The sequence below is a fragment of the Hemicordylus capensis genome, chromosome 4 (assembly GCF_027244095.1).
Source record: "Hemicordylus capensis ecotype Gifberg chromosome 4, rHemCap1.1.pri, whole genome shotgun sequence".
Classification (NCBI taxonomy): Eukaryota; Metazoa; Chordata; class Lepidosauria; order Squamata; family Cordylidae; genus Hemicordylus; species Hemicordylus capensis.
Genome location: NC_069660.1, coordinates 5,491,407 through 5,512,365, shown reverse-complemented (window position 1 = coordinate 5,512,365; position 20,959 = coordinate 5,491,407). Strand labels below are relative to the sequence as shown.

Here is a 20,959-nt window from a genome sequence, read left to right as displayed (position 1 = left end):
TAAACCTGCTCCAGTTCTCTGTGGGTGTGTGGCTGGCGATGAGTCTCCCCAGGACCGTCGCAGAAGGAAAGGAGAGTGGCCAGCTCCATGTGATCAGTGGTCCTGTGCACTCGAGCTGTGGCTCGTAACGTGATCTGGGGACTGCTGGTGGTAGAGAGACGCTTCTGCGGCATACAGAAGCAGCAGCAGCAGCAGCCGCCCATTCTTCAGTTCAGGCCTTAAAATGTCAACTGGAAAGGAAACGAACTCCTTTCAAGCTGAAGCCTTTTAAGAGACCTCCTGCAATGTGAGAGAGGCCAAGAACAGACAAACCGGAACAGCAGTCCCCAATACACCCAAGATTTAAAGCACCACTGCATGCTGGGAGTGCTGCTATCCAGTTCTGGGCATCCTGCGTATTCAGTAGTCTCTTTGCCTGCTGGGCAGGGCAGGGCAGGGTTACGCAAGGTTTTGACATGCAGCTGCAGAGTAGCTTGCTCATGTTTGCTGAGCATCATGGCTGCTTCATTGCTGCCATGAACGCATGAAGCTGCCTCTTAACTGGAGCAGACCCTTGGTCAGTATTGCTGACACTGACTAGCAGCATCTGGAAATCTCCAGGCAAGGGACTTCCCCAGGATGCTGGGAATTGAGACTGGGGGCAGCTGCAAGCCAAACAGGTGCTCTGCCACTAAGCGGCAGCCCTTCGCCCGTCTCCGATTTCGGTGGGGACAGTTCTCTAGACCTGTGTGGGAGAAGTAAGATGCATCCAGGAGGACTTGCAGTGGTCTGGCCTGCTCCTCCATGGAATGGATTCTCATGCCCTTGTCTGGGGAGGCCTAATGCCCAAGAAGTGACCTTCCAGTTGTAGAAAACAAAAATGGAGCATGGGTGTGCTTCCACAAGACCACTTCACCAGGTGTATGGAAGCAAAGCAGGTCCTTGGGTTGGTTCTTCATCCCCCCAAGGGCTTCTCAGTCTTGGGGGTCCCCAGCTGTTGTTGGCCTCCTTCAGCCATTGAGGCTGGGGGTGATCAGAGTGGCCGTTGCAGCTCTGTTCTCCCCGGCAGAAAAGCCGCCTCTGTTCTGGGCACAGAGTGCTGATACCCCCTGCCTCCTTTTCTTGTCCCCATCCAGAACCGCTGCTTCCACCTTCAAGGACTTTGAGCTGGCTTCAGCCCAGCAGCGGCCCGACACGGTTCTGCGGCAGCGCTTCCGAGAGCGACTCCGCGCAGAGGAGCGGGCCAACTCCCTCTTGGCGACGAAACCAAGGACCAACCGCTTTGTCAAGCTGGCCGTGATGGGGCTGACCGTGGCCCTGGGCGCAGCAGCCTTGGCCGTGGTGAAGAGTGCCCTGGAGTGGGCCCCCAAATTTGAATTGCAAATATTTCCCTGAGCTCCCTTGGGGAGGGGAGTGAGGAAGACGAGGACGCTCCTCTCCCGCTTGGGGTGGCAGGAGTGGACAGCTGTGCCTGCAGAAGGCAAATCGGTTTCTAACCCCTCTGCTCTCCTCTCTGCCCCCACATCCAGGCAGCCCTGCTGTGAAGCTGCCACGGAAGCACCCAGAGCTTCTTGGGGAAAGCTCTTCCTCCAGGAAAGCTGGCCGTGACTGCTCTGTGTCACCCGAAGGCCAGAGGACTTCCGTTCTGTGGTGCTTCCACAATTCCCAGCCCAGGTGCTGGGCCTGTGTGCCTGGAAAGTAGTTGGGGAGGTGTTGCGCTTTGGAATTCCCTTGTCGCTGCTGGGGGCAGCGGGGAACAAGAGAGGAATCCACTGTGGATGTGTTCAAGAATGACGTTGGTTCCTTCTGCAATATGAACTCAAAAGGAGGCAGAGGGAGGCATGTCGGGGAGAAGTGTCCAGAGACCTCCTTTCCCTGTGGAAAGAGGACAGGCAGTTGTGGGCAGGTCAAAGCACGAGGACCTCCTTAGATTCCTGCTCACTTCTGCTTCTACCTTCTGCAGCCAACTGACCAGTGCTGTCTTGCAGCGGGAGCCGAGACCTGTCCTGGGGGAGGAGTAGCTGTGCTCTAGCCGCCCGGCCAGGATTCTGCAAGAAGGCTGGGGCCTGGCCCACGAGCGCTTGCCCTTCAGATTTCCAGCTGTGAAATCTTACCTGCTGCAGGACCAAAGTTTGTGGTGTGGAGAATGGGCCTTAAGAGTTCCCTTCCACAGCCAGAAACAGAAGCACTGGTCGTGGTGAGTGAAGGATTCTCCCAGTAAACAACTGCATATGAAACCCAAAGTCCCATGCACCCCACAGAGAATCCCCCACACACACACCTCTACCTCCTCCCTCTTCCAAGAAGCCCTTTCACAAGTGCCCTTACCTAACACACACCACCATTGCTCTGATGATAGCAAACCACTCTTGCCCCTCTCTGACCCAAGACAGCCTCTTCAGGCGGCTAGGAATCCTGGGGGTGAAACGAAGGATCAACAGCTCCAACCAGGTCACTGGCCATGATGAAGTGTGTGCTTGTGTAGGCACCTAAATTCCAGCAGTGACTAGCCAGCCGGGCTGTGGGAGCAATAGCTTTGTTTTGACTCCAGTGAGCTCATTCCTACAGCAACAGTTTTGAGTCCGATTCCTACTCCATGTTCGGGACTGGAGGACGAGGAAGAGTGTATTTTGCCATTGAAACGCAGCTTCCAGAGGAAGCCGCCACTGTGCCTGGCGCCCATAAGGACCTGTCCAGTAGAAAGACCTGCAGCTAACCTATGCATGCATTTCTTTGAAACAATTGTCTTGCTTTTACGAGTGCTGAGCCCTGTGGTGCATTGCAAGTTGCATACACAAGAAGCAAGGTGAGAGGAATGGAGAGAACTCTTCCCATGCTGTTTGCTGGGCCCCTCATCTCGACAGCCCTAGTGTTGACCCTAGAAGTGGCTGTTCCTCTGGCTGAATTGTGCCTACTTGTCACTCCCTGCCCCCCAGAAAATATGTATGGCTTCAGCTGGTGGTGGCTCTTGGAGCCCCTGCTCTTGAGATGGAGCAGTGCAGTCCAGCTGTGTTCTGGGGCGGCTCAGCCCACCCTCGCCCCCGGCTTGGGGCACCAACAGCTGCCCCAGGCCATGTGCCCTTGCTGCTAGCAGCCCCGTCCCAGCTGCCAAGTGCTGGGAATGAGGTGCCAGCCATGGCCATGTGTGTCGGAGGCGGGGGGAGGGTACCGGCACACATGCACACACACACACCCACACACATGTCCTCCTCTGGCCTCTTGTAGAGCAGGTGCCTGGAACCAGCAGCCTCTGCAGAGATGGCCCGGGCTCCTCTGTTAACGGGAAGGCACTGGCAGGAAGCCTGTGAAGTATGGCTGTACTTAGCACTTTATCGAAATCTGGGTTAAAGAGGAAGGCCTTCCAGGAGGCCCACCTGCTCCTTAGCGCTTCCCTTTTCTTGCCTTGGTAGGAAGTGGCCTCTGCCCAGAAATCTGGCTCACCTTTTTGCAGGAGGCCCCTCTGAAGAGTGGGTTCTGGCCACTGCCTCCTGACCCGGAGCCTTTTTATAGCATTCGTCTGGGTGGTGGGCAACAGACAGCCGAGAAAGAGAGAGGTTCGGACCGGAGGCCCTCGCCTTTGTAGCTGGCTGCCTGCAGAAGGGCTGGACTTAACAGATACGTTAATGATACAGTTTGTCATGCTGAAATGGAACAGTCATTTCCTTCCCCTTCACCAGCATCTGCCACAACAGAAGCAAATTGTAGCAGACTTAGAAATGATTTGTCGGCAGCATGCAAGTAAATCTATTTATCACACTTGTATACCGCCCAATATTAAATTCTCAAGGCAGTTTACAATGAAACGCTTGCAGCTGCAAGGAGGGGGAAATCTACTTCCTGGCTGATGTTTGCTACTGTATAACGAAGCCTTTTAGGCTGGTTTGTGCAACTGGTAGAATCCAGAGGGAAAGCGTGTGTGAGATGGCTGTGCTGCCGGCTGAATGCTCCTGCCTGTGTGTTTAAATGTAGATAAAAATCCCTGCATGTCGAAAATGAGCATACTCGGGAGACGTTGGCATGCTCTTTTTCTGTCTTTAGGAAGACCCACACACCCATGGAGGGGAATCAAGGCAGAGGGTCCCTTACAGCCTAGAGTGGCAACAGTTGATGACCTTTCTCAGGTGATTCTGCTGCTTGTTCCAACTGGCTCTTATTGCCCCAGAGGAAACGTCAGTCCAGTTTGACTCCTGTCTGCATTTGCTAGAAGGCTGGGGAAAGCTCTTCTTAGAAGCAAAGATGGGAGGAAGACTATGACCGAAGTGAAGGCAGGGGCAAGGGAAGGAAGGGCCTTGCTCCATGCATGTGATGAGATGAACACCACTCCCCCTTCACATGGCTGAATGTGATGGCCGTGTGTCATCCAGTCTTTGTCTTGTGCTCCAAAGTGAGCTGCCAGTGTCCATGGCAGTGAAGCAGGGTGCCCATTGCCTCTTGCCAGGATTGCCAGTCATGGGCGGCGGCTGTAGCTGCGCCACCCACCAAGCCAAATGCAACCTGGCAGGCTTGTAGGGTGACCAGTGAGCTGCTTCGCCACTCCCCTGGATTTGCAGTCCCAGGCAGGTGACAGACCCAGGAAGTTTATTGAGTCCCTTGTGTGGCACCACACAGCCAGGGAGGGCATCAGAGGAGGGGCAGCTGCCTCCCCTGCCCAGCAGCAACTCGGGCTGCTCCTCTCTCTCTCTCACCCAAGACCCCTGCTGCCTGCAGGCTAGCCATTCATCAGGTAGAGCTGCACGGTTAACCAGGCAGCACAGCTCCTAGGCAGGGTGGGAGAGGAGCAACCCAAGGTGCTGCCGGGAAGCAGAGGCAGCTGCACCTCCTTGGGTGCCCTCCTGGCTTGTTAGAAGAGCTGCTATTGCATACAGCCGATGGGATGGTGAATTGCAGGCTATACAAACACGACCGTTACCAGCCTTGAATCAGCACAGTGACAAATGGTGTTCCAGATCACTGAAGTCAGACTTGCAGTAGCCAGAAGAGATTTTGCCACCCTTGCTGTATCGCAGTCTTCCTGGGGTAAAGGCAGCCAGGGGTGTGGCCACACGCTGCCCCCCCCTCCTCTTCAGTAGGGAAGCCAGGGGTTCCCTCCCCCTCACAGAAAGAGATCTCTGGTTGTCTCGCCACTCTGTATAAAGGTTATACATATGTATGTAAGATGCAGATTTGTACAGGGCCTGCCATTGTGTAAAAATAAATGCTATACCCACTTACTAAAGCAGGTGTTTGCAGCACACACTCTCTCTCTCACACTCTCTCTCTCTCAGGGCAGCAGCTTTCCTCCCTGCGTAGGGCGACTCTCGCTTTCGTCTCCTCCCTTCAGCCTTTGGTGCTGGCTGCACATGGTGTGCAGTCCAGTTTGTGTCCATGAGAGCTCTTCCAAGCAAGCCCCCCCCCCCCCGGTGGGGACACATAGTTGGATGAGTCTCCATTGCTATCTTCAGGACCTAAGACGGGGATTCCCAGCTGATGTGGGGCTACAACTCCCCTCGTGCCCAGGCCAAAGGCTCTTGTGCTTGGGTCTGCTGGGCATTGGAGTCCAGCATTGGCTGGGAAGGTGAGAGCAGCTGCACTGAGTCAGAGGAATGCGTGATCTGGTGTCTCACGTGGGCACCTCCTCCAAGGTGGTGCTTCAAGCAGGGAGGTAATACTCCAGACAAGCCACTCTCTTCTCCAAAACTGGGAAAAGTCAGGGCTGCACTCTTTGCCTGTCCAAACAAAGGACTTGTTAGAAATCCATCGGCCCTAGTGCAACGGAGCTGAAGGTGGCACTCCCTGTACCAAACACTTCAAAAACTTAGCTAATTCTCAGCCGAGAGGCAAAAGTGAAGCTACTTCTTAAATGCAATACATAAGAGAGACTGACCACTTTAATGCCATTTATATGTAGGGTTTTGTGGTCAGTGTTCCCTCTTAAGGCGTGGGCATGTGGATGCACTCGCAAGTTTTTTGATGTCTGCTCAGTAAATGTTAGATCCCACTCAGGTTGAATCAGGAAAGCCCCACTCTGAATGCATATGTGTGCCATGATACTGCTGCCCAGAACACAACTCATTCTGCACACAGATGAAAAAAATTAGAGGGAACACTGTTTGTGGTCCCTGTCCAAATGGGTCAACAGAAGGTGTTCCAGTTGTTTTACTCTAAAGTCCTGCACTAATGCCAGCTTTGTGTTTTCAGAAGCTTGTTGGGACTTGTGTGCCTTATATACAAGTTCATGGTCCATAGTACAGGACTGCATTTCACTCTCACATCAATTCTGAGGCAGGTTTGGCTGGATCTCTGAAGCCAGATATTCTGCCAAAGGCTCACTGCAGCAACCTAGCCTTGAAAAATACAGGAGAAGTTGCTTTACTAATCAGCTGTCTGCACAAAAGTATAACAGCAGCAAATAAGCTTATAAATATCTATTTATTGGCGCGCACACAAAAAGATTTGACATGCACCAAGCCAGTATATTTTGTAGTGGAACTGGAGCCAAGTAGGCTGGCTGTAATGCACGGGAGGCAATGCAAATTCTGTGATAGGAGTCAAAAGACCTTGGCTAGGCATCCAATGCCTTATCCAGGGCTTCTCAAACTTTGGGGCCCCAGATGTTGGACTGCAACTCATCCCCAGCCACAGTGGCCAGAGGTCCCACATCTGGGGACCCAAGTTTGAAGAGCCCTGCCTTGACCAGAGCACCCCTGGCTCCTAGCCAACAACCTCAACGGAGGCCTCTAATGCATATGCTGAAGGGGCATAAGGAAGAAATGTTTGTTCTGTGGGCAAAACATCTCCACTGACACCAGGACAAGCCTGGCTGCTCAGAGGAGTGACACTCCTATACAAAGTACAAAATATACGCACATCCAGGGAGAGGAGGGCGGGGGAGTCAGCAAGGCCATTCTTCCCTTATTCAATCCTCCTGTGTTGAAACAGGAAGTTACATAGTCGTTCTGCAGAGAATCTGTCCGCAGGCATAGAGTCCAGAGCACCAGTTCCACAGGCTTCACGGTCACAAATGCAGAGAAGCCCAGAGGCCCCAAATCCAACTGGGCTACAATCCCAGCTTTTGCCCCCGAGAAGCAGACATCCAGATCCTTCCTTGTTCCCTCTTGCTTAATGGCAGTTCTGACAATTTGGGTGGCAGAGGGCTCCTCTGTTCAGCTTGCAACGGCAGCCACCACTCGTATCACCGGAGCCCTGGAAAAAAAAGAAGAGGAGTCAAAAGGTGGGTGACCAAGATGCAGGGAAGCAGGGGAAAGAGAGTGAGGGGGTGATTTCAGCACTTCCTAATCAGGAAACCAGGAAGATCAGGGCGGGGAGCTGCTGGTTAGAGCCAAAGGGTGATGAATGTGCTTAGAAAAGCCACTATCGGCAAGAGGAAAGGAAAGAGAACTCCAAAGACTGGGAGGCAAAGCGACAGGAGGGGAACTCATGCTATAGATTGCAACTCAGATTTGTCATTCTAAAAATACGTGGATTGGTTTGTATAAGAGAGACAAAATCAATTTTAAGAAGAGAATCCACATCCATTCACAGCCAAGCTGCAGCAAGTCTTCTATTTTCCACGAGGTTTATCTTACTGAGTTTCAAGTTCACAGTGCAGCTCCCGTCCAGAGAGACTGGCCGGCCGGCCGATGGGGCCCCTGAGTGACAGGCTCACCCCCGGCCACCTGCTCAGTCAACACGTACCCCGGGTCCCCAGCGTGGGCCCTTGGTCACCCAGCAGATCTCAGTGTGGCAGACGGTGCATCGGATCCAGTCACAGCCATCTTTCTTCTGGATGATGATCCTGCATGAGGGGCAGAACATGGCGTCCCCTTTCTGCACCAAGGACTGAAAGGAAAGGAGAGGAGAGCTCGCTGAGAAGAGGTGTGGGCGGACCTTTGCTGTTTCCCAAGCAGACAGAGATGTGGCAGACAGACCAGCCAACAGCCCAGCGATACATGCAGCAGATTTGCCCGGACCGTACCACTTGACAGGGTCATGCCATTCATCTTTAGAACCCAAGCCAAACTGAAGAGTCTTCATTCAGTTCGGTTTCTAGGCATGCAAACTGAATCCAAAACAAATGAGTACTAGGAGGGTTCGTTTCCCAAATCCCCGTGCATTTTTGTGGGTTTGTTTTCAAACTATTTCTAAATCTTCTGGGAATTTTCCTTCTGCACCAATGTCAGTAGGCACTACCACACACAGCCACCTCCTGGCAGGCTCCATCTCCGGGACACAGGAAGCTGCCGTCTATTGCGTCAGACCCTTGGTCCAGCTAGCTCAGTACTGTCTTACCCAGACTGGCAGTCGCTTCTCAAAACTTGCAGGCAGGAGCCCCTCTCAGGCCTATCTTGGAGAAGCTGCCAGGGAGGGAACCTGGGACCTTCTTATTTATTTATCATATTACTTCATGCAAAGCAGATGCTCTAAAATGAATGACAGGGAATGCTCACGGAAAAGCCCTGGTTCCTACCAAAGGGCCATAGGAATAAATGGAATTTCCGAAAATGTATTCCATGACCATCTGGGAACATAAACCAGGGAACAGAGGAAGCTGCCATATAGTGAGTCAGACAATTGGTCCATCTACTCAGTATTGTCTACACAGACTGGCAGCAGCTTCTCCAAGGTTGCAGGCAGGAGTCTTTCTCTGCTCTATCAGAAGATGCCTGGGAGGGAACTTGGAACCTTTTGCATGCAAGCAGGCAGGTGCTCTTCCCAGAGTGGTCCCATCTCCTAAGGGGAATATCTTCCAGTGCTCACACATGTAGTCTCCATTCAAATGCAAACCAGGGTAGACCCTGCTTAGCAACAGGGACAGTTCATGCTTGCTACCGCAAGACCACCTCTCCTCCTCCTGGTATCTTGAAGAGCAAACTGCCCCACAGCCTAAGAAACTGCCAATTTTTTCATGGCAGCAACCACTTCTGTTCAGAACAATGCCTCAGAACCAACATGAATGGATTCTAAATGAACGGGAGAGTCCGAATGGGTTGTGAAATGAATGGCACAGGATTCAGACAGTCCTAGGGTGAAGGGAGCAGTAAACACAAAAGCAAATCGAGTTCTGAAACCAATCCCTCTTTACATGCACACCCCTGCTGTTTAGAATTCAGGGGAGGTTGGATGTCTGAATAATCCCTCTGCCAAAACACACACACAGCGCCAGTTTTGTAGGGAACTGGGATTGTCAGAAATTTGAACAACTGCCATGTCACACATGCATGTACAGTTCTCTTGAAATCTGCCAGCCGAATGTATGAATTGGCTCCACTGAAAAGCCCCGTACTGTAGGTGATATTAAAAAAGAAATCCCTCTGTGCTTCTTAATCTGCAGCAGCTCACTCCCACATGGGACTCTTCGCTTTATGGACTATTGCCTCCAGGCTTCCCCGCACGCACACACCATCCGTGGAGCTCTGTGCGGTGGGGCGGGCAGGCAGGAATACAACACTGTTCCATAATTGCTTCACAACAAGGCAGGGTAGGCAGAGTGAGCTGAGCAAGGATTTGAACCCAGGTCTCTCTAGTACAACTCCACCACACCGCCACCGGTTCCTCACTGGCTCTCAATGCCTGCAGTTCAGACAGACAGACAGACAGACACACACACACACACACACACACACACACAGTGCATGACCCAGCTCTCAGGCACAGCTGTTTCGTGGATCAAGGTCCCTGCTAAATGGCAACTCTGTGAGCCTGAACCTGGGTAGAGGCCGGCTACCTCCCCATGGCAGGGCTGGCCAGCCAGCCTCTCTCACCAGCAACGTCTCCGTGGTTTGCTGTGCAGCCTGGTCATTCTGAGCTCGGATTCGGAGATCATCCTGGTACTCTTTGCAGTTCATGTTTTCATGAATAGCCTGTGGACAAGACGTTATTTAATTTATTGGTTTGATTTCTATACTGCCTTTCCAAGAATGGCACAGGGCGGTTTACACAGAGAAATAACAAAGATGGATTATTTGGAAACTATAAATAAATATGATCTATAGTTATAAATATATTAGACAGCTTTTAGAGTTTTAACCTTGTGTTAGGTTTTAAACTGTTTTAGTGTTTTAATTTTGTTTTAATTTGTATTGTTTTTATTGTAAACCCCTCAGAGACATAAGTTTTGGGCCATATAGAAATAGGATAATAAATAAAAATATTTTTTATCGAACAAGCTTATGAAACTGACTCCCCTCTTTTTCAGGGTCCCATATAATTATGAGTTTATGAAATATGTGTTTGCAAGCATGTTCTTTAGTTCTCTTCTATCTTAATATGTGTTATTGTATTATCTATTCCTAGTTTTCCTGCATTTATTATTTATTTATGTTAGTGCATTTATATACCACCCCATACAAAAAGGTCCCTGGGCGGTTCACAATATAGCACCAATTAAGATATTAACATAATTAAAACTATTTAAAATACAATAAAAACTCCAAAACTGAAGCTTTAAAACTAAAAACTAAAAACCTGACTAAGCAGGTATGTTTTTAGATCAGCCTTAAAAACATTCAGAGAAGGGGAAACTCTAATTTCATTAGGAAGCGAGTTCCAAGTCCTGGGGCAACTCTAGAAAAGGCCCGGTTTCGAGTCACCACCAACTAAGCTGGTGGCAACTGCAACTGGACCTCTTATATTTATAAAAATAAAATTTATTATATAATCTCTCTTCCATAAGTTTTGAAACTTTTCTCCAAGGCCAATAAAAAAAAATTCAAGAAACTTAATGCTTCACACAAAATGAGGTTCTAAATCTGGAACAAAGTATAAGATTCCATGCTTGGGAAGGAAATTTATTTTGGTGCAATTCTAACCCAACTTGCCACCCATTTCTAGCAACCATAGTCTAAAATGGATGAATAATAATAATAATAATACCACATTTTTAATATCGCCCCATACACAAGTCCCTGGGCAGTTCACAATCTAAAAACACAGCAATTAAAATATTAACACAATTTTAAAAAGTTTAATACACACTGATAAAAACTCTAAAACGTAAAACCTGACTAAACAGCTATGTATTCAGGTCCTTATTAAAAACATCTAGAGAAAGGGACGCTCTAATTTCATTAGGAAGTGTGTTCCAAAGTCCTGGGGCAACCCTAGGAAAGGCCCGGTTTCAAGACGCCACAAACCGAGTCAGTGGCAAGCACAACCAGACCTCCCCAGATGACCTTAATAGGCAGTGGGGATCATGAAGACGAAAGTGTTCTCTGAAATACTTTGGACCCAAGCCATTCAAGGATTTATAGGTAATAACTAGCACTTACTATTTTGCCCGGAAATTTATTGGAAGCCAACGCTGTTCTTTTAAAATGGGTGTAATATGGGTAACCCCAGAGATCAACCTGGCTGCTGCATTCTGTACAGCTGCAGTTTCTGGACTACATACAAAGGCAGCCCCACGTAGAGTGCATTGCAATAGTCAAGTTTGGATGATACCAGCACATGCAACAGTGCATTAATAGCAATAGCAATAGCACTTACATTTATATACCGCTCTACAGCCGAAGCTCTCTAAGCGGTTTACAATGATTTAGCATATTGCCCCCAACATTCTGGGTACTCATTTTACCGACCTCGGAAGGATGGAAGGCTGAGTCAACCTTGAGCCCCTGGTCAGGATCGAACTTGTAACCTTCTGGTTACAGGGCGGCAGTTTTACCACTGCGCCACCAGGGGCTCTTTAAGACATTTATCTCCAGAAATGGATGTATTTGGTGTATCAGGTGGAGCTGATAAAAAGCCCTCTTGGCCACTGCCTCAACCTGAAAGATTAGGGAGAGGTTTGGGTCCAGAAGTACTTGCTCTTTCTGGGGGAATGTAACCTCATCCAGAACAGGCAGATTTAAGCCACTTCCGTCCTCCCACAATGAGTACCTCAGCCTTACTTGGATTCAGCCTCAGTTTGTTGTCCTTCATCCAGCCCATTACCACCTCCAGGCCGGCATTTAGGGAAGTTAGGCCATTTTCTGATGAAGCTGGCATGGAGAAATAGATTTGGGTGTAGAGGTAGGTTCCTACCGAGAGATAGGAGAGGAACCACTGCAAAGCAGTGCCTCCCACTCCCAACCCCTTCAGGCACTCCAGAGGGATACCATGGTCAATGGTATGGAAAGCCTCCAAGAGTTCCAAAAGGATCAACAGAGTCACATTCCTAATTAGAGATCATCCAACAGGCCAACCACGGCCATCTCAACCTCATAGTCTGCCCGAACGCCAGTTTGAAATGGGTCCAGATATCTTCCAAGACTGCCTGGAGCTGAGATGCCACCCCCCTCTGGTCACCTTACCCAACTATGGGAGGGTAGAAACAGGCTTATAACTGCCTAATTTAAAATAACCAAGTATTCTGAGCTCCTCGGAGGAAGAGTGGGATATAAGTGTAATTAGTTAATAAATGAATGAATGAATGAATGAATGAATGAATGAAATAATTCTGAGGGATCCAATGCAGGTTTCTTCAACAGTGGTCTAATAATTGCCTCCTTGAGACAAGGAGGCATCTTGCCCTCCCTCAGAGAAGCATTCATGATCATAACAAAGCCCTCTCCAATGACCTCCCTGCTAGATCTTATAAGCCATGACGGGCAAGAGTCAAGAGGACAGGTAGTAAGACGAGGTGTCCCAAGCAGCTTATCCACATCCTCGAAAGCCACAAACTAGAACTGATCCAATTTAACCATGCAAGGGAAGCTGCTGGACATTGGAGATCACCTGGGCTCAGGGTGGTCATCGGCAGTGCGAGGGTCGACCCTGGCACAGCCAGCAACTCCCTGGATGAGCCTTTGGTTCCTGCCCAGGTGGGGACCAAATGCAAGCAGGGGAAGGTCCAGACCAGTGTGCCCTGTAAGAGGATTCCCAGACGTTGTTGAATACAGCTCCCCAAATCCCCAGCTAGCCAAAGACCATTGCAGCTAGGGATTATGGGAGCTGTACTTATCATCATCTGGTGATCCCTCTTGCAGGGAAATGTGTGTTCCGACAGTGGGTGAAGATGTGTGCGTCTCCATCCCCAGTGCAAAGGGGCCAGTCTCACAAGGATTTGCAAGATCAGAGGTCTCACAGCAGGAGGAATACCTGCAAGATGAGAGAGACTGTGAGATTTGTCAGGCCCTATTTAATCCTGAAAGGGCAGACGAGGGGGGCCCTAGGACCCCACTAGTGCATCATGAACCGGAAGGAGATAGCGGGAGTTGGGAAAATCTCCCTGCATTCTACTAAGGGGCCACTAGAGGGAGTCGCATGCAGGGGGCTCCACATGGCTCTCACTTTCAGTTATAGAAAAATAGCAGAAAAGCTAAAACGTTGATACCTACAATGCTGGATTCAAGGGAAAGGAATCCAGCTGACGTCTGGAAGACACACAAATCTGCTGGCAGTTAGTTTCCAGCTCCCCACCATGCAGGGGTTCAGGCTCCGATTCACATTCACTGCACTGCATTCTCTCTCTCTCGACAGGCAGGCAGTATCTCACCTGGCAAAGCAGGCAGTTCACCTTGCCGCACACGGGACATGGGAACTCATTCACGTCATCCTCAAATTCGCACCAGCCCCGGCAGTCGGCGGTCTTGCAGTGGTAGCTGGAGTGGCTGCGGATCTCGGCCACAGAAACGCCCAGGTCCAGGAAGCGCTGATACTCGTCGTCACTCAAGAGCTGCGGATCAAACCAAAGCAGGCCAGGGAAGACCTCAGAAGGGGCACTGCGTTGCTGCCCCAGCTGCCCCATTGTGATTTCTGGCGGAGGGTCTGCCCCCCAAAGCATCTTGGGAATATAAGAACCTAAGAACAGCCCTGCTGGATCAGGCCCAATGAAGCCCATCCAGCATCCTGTTTCACACAGTGGCCCTCCAGATGCCGCTGGAAGCCACAGGCAGGAGTTGAGGGCATGCCTTCTCCTCTGCTGTTACTCCCCTGCAACTGGTACTCAGAGGCATCCTGCCTTTGAGGCTGGAGGTGGGACATAAGAGGAACATAAGAAGTGTCCTTATTCTGAGTCAGACCACTGGTCCATCTAGCTCAGTATTGTCCACACTGACTGACAGCAGCTCCCCAGAGTTTCAGGTGAGAGTCCTTCTCAGCCCTCCCAGCCAGGGGTTGAACCCAAGACCTCTGCATGCAAGCAGATGCTCTGCTCCCTGAGTCACAGACCCATCCCCAAAACTAAGGCTAAGTGAGAACAACATTAGCATCCATTGCTCTAGGACAGGGGCTCCCAAGCTTGGATCCTCAGGTGATGTTGGACTACAACTCCCATCATCCCCAGCCCTGGCCAAAAGGCTAAAATGACACCAGGCCCCACGGAATAAAATGTGCCTCCAAATTAACAACTAAAGCTTTGTTTGATTACCTACCCATTCAAGCTGGCAGCCCAATGCCCTGCCCTACTAATGACCAGACAGAGGTCTTAGCAATGCTACATTCGAAAGACCGAATGCTAAATCAGATGGCCGTTCTCCATGGCAGCTTGCCCTTCCACCCAACAGCCCCAGGCACTCTCTCTCGTTCTCTGCTCAGCAACTAATTTCTCCCACAGGAGGACATATTTGGAGTTGATTGAACAAGGGCTGGCAGGATTGACTCCACTCCACGACTCCTCCTCCACCCACGAGGCAAGACATGGGCAAAGGGCTCTTGATTCCCTCCTCCCCAGGGCAACGAGGCCTTGGCAGAGGCCTCTCCTTGTGTTGCACCCCAGCTGCTGACTCTGGTCCATGAACCAAGAGTGAGGCAAGTGGGAGCGAGTGATGGAGGGACCGAAGAAGCAGCTCTGCCCAAGCCTCACGTGCTGCCAACGCTGGGGAGCGGGGAGGAGAGCCTTTGCCCGTCTCAGCTGCTGGGATGGGGGGCTTGTCTTGCAGTCCAGTGCCCCTCACTGTACGGAGGCCTGTTGGATGCGTACAGCTTTGATCTCACGCTCCAGCAGCTGCTCTAGGCAAGAGTAATTCTCATCCATGTAGGGGCAACACACTTCCGGTTCCTGGCAGTTGAGGATGGTCCCTCTCAAGCAGTCCCTGGAAGGAGGACAGAGAGAGAAAGGAGAGAGAGAAATGGTAAAGCGCACGGAGGCACCGTTTTCTTTTATAACTAGACCACAATCCAGAGGCTCCATGCAAGCTTGATATAATTGATTAACTTATAAAACTAATCTAGTCATGCTGAAAGGTTTAAAACACACAATATGAGAAAAAGTTAAGAAGGAATTTCCTCCCCAGCTGAAATTGTTACTTAAGTAGGAACAGAGTACAATTAAGTTTACACAGGAAATGAAATGAGAAAATACTGTTATCATGTATTAAAGAGATTACTTGCCTATGTGATCTGTAATGTATAAAAATCTTTTGTAAATGATGATCGGGGTTCTGGAATTTGGGCACTAGCCAGCCAGAACCTTTGCTTCTGCAGAGCAAATAAAGCCTTTTAAAACTTCTCCGCTGGTGATGTTCTTTGGTTCGCTGACCCAGTAAAAGAACCATTTGGATGGTAGAGCAAGCTCATGCTGCCCAGTTCACTGGCATAGCACCAAGAGTTCTGGCACAGACATCGAAGCTGCTTCAGGTTCCAGGAGAGCTGTGCCCCTGATAAGAGTATCCCCCTGAACGGTGGATGCTGGGCATGGGCATCCACTAGTCTCCCAAGGAGGATCAACTCCTCTTGAGGCGGGGATGGAGGCCAAGGGTCTTCTGGGAAACTGACCTGCAGAAGGAATGCAGACATTCGCGCAAGGTCACGCCCTCCCCAGGCTGCAAGGCCACAAAGCAGATCGGACACTCCAGGGCCTCCTCAGACGGCACCAGGCTCTGCCCATCCAGCTGCAGGAACTGCTGGAAATTCTTCTGTTTCTGTTGCTCTTCCACCTACATCCATGGGGGAGGGGAGGGGAGGGGAGGGGAGAGAGTGAGTAGCTGGGCACATCCAAGGGGCCGGTTTCCAAGTTACCGTTTACAACAAGAATTACAACTGGATTCTAGACTGGAGTGGACCCCACTTCACAGTCACCAAGGGGCCACACACGAGCAGCCCCATTTGTCACCCAGCATGTCCCCGGAAACAAAGCAGCAGCCACTACGGACACTGATCAATCTGACTTTCAGTTCCAGAAGAACAAGAGGAGAGCAGATCTGAAGAATCTAAGAACGGCCCTGCTGGATCAGGCCCATGAAGGCCCACCCAGTCCAACGTCCTGTTTCACACCCACCAGATGCCTCTGGGGAGCCCACAGGCAAGATGCCCCCTCTGCTGCTGTTGCTCCCCTGCAACTGGTATTCAGAGGCATCTTTCCTCTGAGGCTGGAGGTAAGCAGCAAGCATGTAATAGCCAGCATGAATAGTCCTCTTTGCTAAGCAGGGTCTATCCTAGTTTGAATGGGAGACCACATGTGAGCATTGTAAGATCTTCCCCTTAGCGGCCGCTCTGGGAAGAACACCTGCTTGCTTGCTTGCTTGCATGCAGAAGGTCCCAAGTTCCCTCCCTAGCAGCATCTCCAAGACAGGGCTGGGAGAGATTCCTGCCTACAACCTTGGAGAAGCTGCTGCCAGTCTGGGTAGACAATACTGAGCGAGATGGACCAAGGGTCTGACTCAGTAGAAAGTAGCTGCTTCCTAGGTTTGCTGCTTCCTAGGTTTGCACATGAGAGGCCACATGTCCTTGTTAGAATTGATGGGGAAGAACTCAGAAGCAAGACTAAGCAAGTCAGGCTTCAGTCTGGCATCCACCACACAACAGGTCAAAAAGAGTCTCTTGCTACACACAAGTGGCAATGTGTGAATATCTTCCTTGCTACATACATATGGCAACACATCTGTATTCTGATCAAACATAGTAAGTTTAAGCAGTTATATGGGATTTGGCAATCTATATATAAGGTTTGGGATCTGGACAATCCAGGGCAAGCCAAAAAACCAGCAAACAAAAGAAAAATGAATTAAGGAAAAATGTTGCACAAGAAACATATAATAACAGCATCCTAACTCATACTCTGACCTTGGCAATTATGTTAAACACCACAGAGTTACAAATAACTATAGTTATCCAGAGTTTAAGATAATGTATTTTTAAGCTTTTGGTTTAAAAAAAAAATATGCAACACAGAATACCCGAGTTCTTGAAGAGTAAGAATAAAATTACAATAAAATGAATCATTACAGATAAAGGAGTACTAAAAATGAGGAAGGGGGTGAAAAAGCTTGGAAGAATAAAATGGGTCTTTTCTTCCCACAGGTGGGACATTGAGCTTCCATGGAGAGAGAAGTCCCACCACTTCTCCCCAGTCACCACCTGTCCCAACTCTTTGAGTGAGACAGAATATCTTAAAAGATGAAGTAATGTCCCAGTCTCTCAAAGAGGAACGTCTCCACATGTTTAGAGGAGTCTAACTTTCTCAGGAGGGAAACAATTACAGTGTAATAATCAAATATATCATTTACGATGTCCCAACATCAGGCAACTCAAAGGCATGGCAGAAATGGGAAAAGATGTTTAATGCACATCTCAGGACTCAAGGGCCAGAAATAGTATAAGGTGCACCTATTGCAGTTTTATCAATAGGTTTCAGGTCTGGTCCCTAGCAAACATCCTCTCTAGGAAGGACTGGATTGTTCTCCTGTATCAGGCTACAGTTAACAAAGCATGATAAGTATTGTGGGTTGTGTGTGGGGTTTTTTGTTTTTTTATAATGACACCCTTAGTATGATGATAGACAACATTAAAAAACCATTTAATGTATTTTAAAACCATTTAATGTCATTTGGCTTTTGAAGTCCAGCATCAACTTTTAATATTTTAAAATCCAAAATTAGAGGGCTTGGGTGTTTTTCTTTCCACTTCTTCAAGGGGATCTTCCTCGATTGCTTGGCCAAAATTAGTGCAGATGTGTGAACCTGCCCGCTGCCTTCCCAAGTCTTTCTCAGCCCTTGAGAAAGATCCTTTTCCCTGGAGATGTCTGGGATTGATCCATGGACCTTCTGGATGAGAAGCATGTGCTTTGTGTAGGATTCTGCTGAACGCTGGTCAGCCCTGAAAAGTCTGTGCATGTCAAATGCTGATGTTGGATGTGAAATATCCACCAAATATTTGCACATGCAGGCATGGTGGAATAGTTGCTTTGCATGTAGAAGATCCCAGATTCCTCCCTCTGCCCGAGGTCTTGGAGAGTCACTGTATAAGAAGCATTGTTGAATAAGGCAGCTTCATACATGAGTGTGACTCCAGTACAGGTCTGCATCTGTATTTCTTTTTTACAAATATGACAAACATTTATATACTGTTTTTGAACAAAAGTTCCCAAAGCAATTCACATGCATGCATACAATGGCTACCCTGTCCCCAAAGGGCTCATAATCTAAAAAAGAAACATGAGAGGGACACCAGCAACCGCCTCAGGAGGGATGCTGTGCTGGGGATGGATAGGGCCAGTTGCTCTCCCCCTGCTCAACGAAGAGAATCGCGACTTTGGCGATTCAAACTCTGGGGAAACGCTTTGGAAATGCAGCCCTGGATGCATGGCACTGCCACGCTGCCTGCAAGAGCCAATGCTCCACACAGCCCCCTCCGACCACGGCCCAGCGCCTCACCTGCTGATACTGGCGCATGGATTCTTCCTCCTTCTGCAGCCGCACCAGCTCCTCCTCATCCGGCTGATAGGCTTCGGGCACATGGTAGTCCTGGGGCCGATCAGCACAGCACATTTCGCAGCCGGGTCGTGTGGGCTTGTTGAGATAGGTACAACTTGGGCACTCCCAGCTGACCTAGGAAGCCCCCCCAGAGAGAAGGAAGAGCAGTGGGCGCCTCCTCGGAGAGGAACAAGGGCTCTCTTCACAGTGCCGGGCGCCTCCCAGCCCCTTACCTGGGGGGGCAGGGCAGGGCGGGGAGCAACCAAGGCGCTCCTCTCCTCCAGGGTATCCAAGGGCTCCCTTGGAGCTGGGGCTGCCGTTTCCGCCGTCCCCCGCGCCAGCAGGGTCTCCTCTTTAATGCCCAACTCTAATGGGGTTGCAAAGGGAGAAAAGGAAGGCATCGGTCAAAACAAGAGCCAACCCACTGCATCCGGGTGCAGGACAGGAACGCACTGACTAGGTCATCCGCTGGTACTCATATGCCACAGACAGTATCCTGCCCACATTTCACATCCCAGCCATGATCCATCCAAACCCCTATTAATTCAGACCGGCTTTCTTTTTCTTTTTCTTTTTTTACTTTAGCATTTCTTGTCCTGCCTTTCTTTTTAAAGAAATCTTGGGATCACCACCAGCTAGGCCTGCACTCCCATAACTCTACAGCAGGGCTGCTCAACTTCGGCCCTCCTGAAGATGTTGGCCTACAGTTCCCATAATCCCTAGCTATTGGCCACTGTGCCTGGGGATTATGGGAGTTGTAGTCCAAAATCAGCGGGCAGTGGGGGGAGCTAAGTGGAGCAGGCCTGCTCTACAGCCTTGGATACTCTCAGACCTTTCTTCAAGTGTGGTCCACACTGCGCTTTCGGCTGGCCTATCAAGAGAATCACAGAAGGTTCTCATGGGAGAAGAGCTGGTCTTGTGGTCACAAGCATGACTTGTCTCCTTTGCTATGCAGGCTCCACCCTGGTTTGCATCTGAATGGGAGACTCCATGTGTGAGCACTGTAAAGGTCTTCTTCATCCCTCAGGGGATGGAGCCACTCTGGGAAGAGCATCTGCATGCTTACACGCAGAAGGTCCCAAATTCCCTCCCTGGCATCTATCTCCTAGACAGGGCTGGGAGAGACTCCTGCCTGCAACCTTGGAGATGCCGCTGCCAGTCTGGGTAGACAATGCTGAGCTAGGGGCAACAAGGGTCTGACTCAGTAGAAGGCAGCTTCCTATGTTCCTAGAGCCAAGCAGTTCTCTGAAGTTACTACAGCAGCAGCTTGTACCACCAAAGAGGCTAGCTGCTTCTCAGTTTAAAGTTTTCTATATCAAAATTGCAAAACAGAGAATTGAATTATCTCCCCAAAGGCACACATGGATGAGGTGGACACTTCAAACAGAAGCCCCTAGTTGCACCTGCACCATCCTCATGGATGCTTTCCCTCAGCTGGCCATGGCCATGTGCTGCTTCAATTTATTGAGGTTTAAAATATTGATATCCTTCCGGTGTAACACGCAGGGCTGCTCTGGGCAGCTCACAAGAAAAATAGAGCACCAATAAAACATGAAAAATGGATGGAAATAAGACTAAGCAGGCAATTGGGCTAAAACAATTGGGCTAAAAACTGAAACCCAATCAAAGACAAGTTTAAAACCCAGCAGTTGCAGACCAAATTAGGCTAGAACCTGGCAATTAGTTTCAGTTGGACTTGCAGAGGAGAATTTCCTGAGCGATTGTGCCATTTGTTGATTGCGTAATGTGAAATCCATCAATTAAAGCTTGAGGCCCAACTGAAAACGTCTCCTGGGGCTGAGCCCTGGCTTAGAGGAAGCTCTGCAGGTAGCATTCCCCCTTCAAACCCTGCTGGGCTTGCTGTGGAAAGTCAGCTAAGTCAACAGGGAAGCACACGCTAGTCCTTGGTCAGGTGTGTGGACCAGCACATCACCACAGGACCATGAGGACTCATTGAACTAAAGCAATGAGCCATTTCCCCCATGATCGCCAGATCTGATGAGTTTTCTCTGCTTTTATCAGGAGTAATTTATAACCAAAAGAGTAGCAAATACTCTTTGAGAGGATAGGAGTACATCTGCTGGTCACCTCCAGACTTGACTACTGCAATGTGGGGCAGCCTTTGTACATAGACCTGAAACTGCAGTTGGTCCAGAATGTGGCAGCCAGGTTGGTCTCTGGGTCATCTCGGAGAGACCATATCATTCCTATCTTAAAAGACCTACACTGGCTGCCAATAAGTTTCTGGGCAAAGTACAGGGTTTTGGTTATAACCTATAAAGCCCTAAACAGGTTGGGCCCTGGGTATTTAAGAGAACGCCTTCCTTGCTATGAACCACACCGCCCAATTGAGATCATCTGAAGAAGTCCGTTTGCAGTTGCCACCAGCTTGC

General features: G+C 49.8%; 2 protein-coding genes across 7 annotated transcripts in view; one reads left to right on the top strand and one right to left on the bottom strand.

The window, feature by feature from the left end:
- The window catches only part of TBC1D20 (TBC1 domain family member 20), a 31,939-nt gene extending 26,745 nt beyond the window's left edge, over nt 1-5,194 (top strand). For both annotated transcript variants that reach the window (XM_053244773.1, XM_053244772.1), the window contains exon 8: nt 1,116-5,194. In XM_053244773.1, coding sequence (XP_053100748.1) covers nt 1,116-1,374 — 259 coding nt within the window. In that variant the 3' untranslated portion in view covers nt 1,375-5,194. The remainder of the gene's footprint in view (nt 1-1,115) is intronic.
- Nucleotides 5,195-6,368: 1,174 nt separating this feature from the next.
- The window catches only part of RBCK1 (RANBP2-type and C3HC4-type zinc finger containing 1), a 35,448-nt gene continuing 20,857 nt past the window's right edge, over nt 6,369-20,959 (bottom strand). For 4 of the 5 annotated variants that reach the window (XM_053313415.1, XM_053313416.1, XM_053313417.1 and 1 more), the window contains 8 exons: nt 18,800-18,933; nt 18,528-18,701; nt 15,652-15,812; nt 14,858-14,969; nt 13,433-13,612; nt 9,720-9,818; nt 7,654-7,797; nt 6,369-7,161 (listed from right to left, as the gene is read on the bottom strand). In XM_053313415.1, coding sequence (XP_053169390.1) covers nt 7,078-7,161; nt 7,654-7,797; nt 9,720-9,818; nt 13,433-13,612; nt 14,858-14,969; nt 15,652-15,812; nt 18,528-18,701; nt 18,800-18,933 — 1,088 coding nt within the window. In that variant the 3' untranslated portion in view covers nt 6,369-7,077. Of the gene's footprint in view, nt 7,162-7,653; nt 7,798-9,719; nt 9,819-11,846; nt 11,937-13,432; nt 13,613-14,857; nt 14,970-15,651; nt 15,813-18,527; nt 18,702-18,799; nt 18,934-20,959 lie in introns of those variants that run through there. The other variant, XR_008320674.1, reaches the window with a different exon arrangement.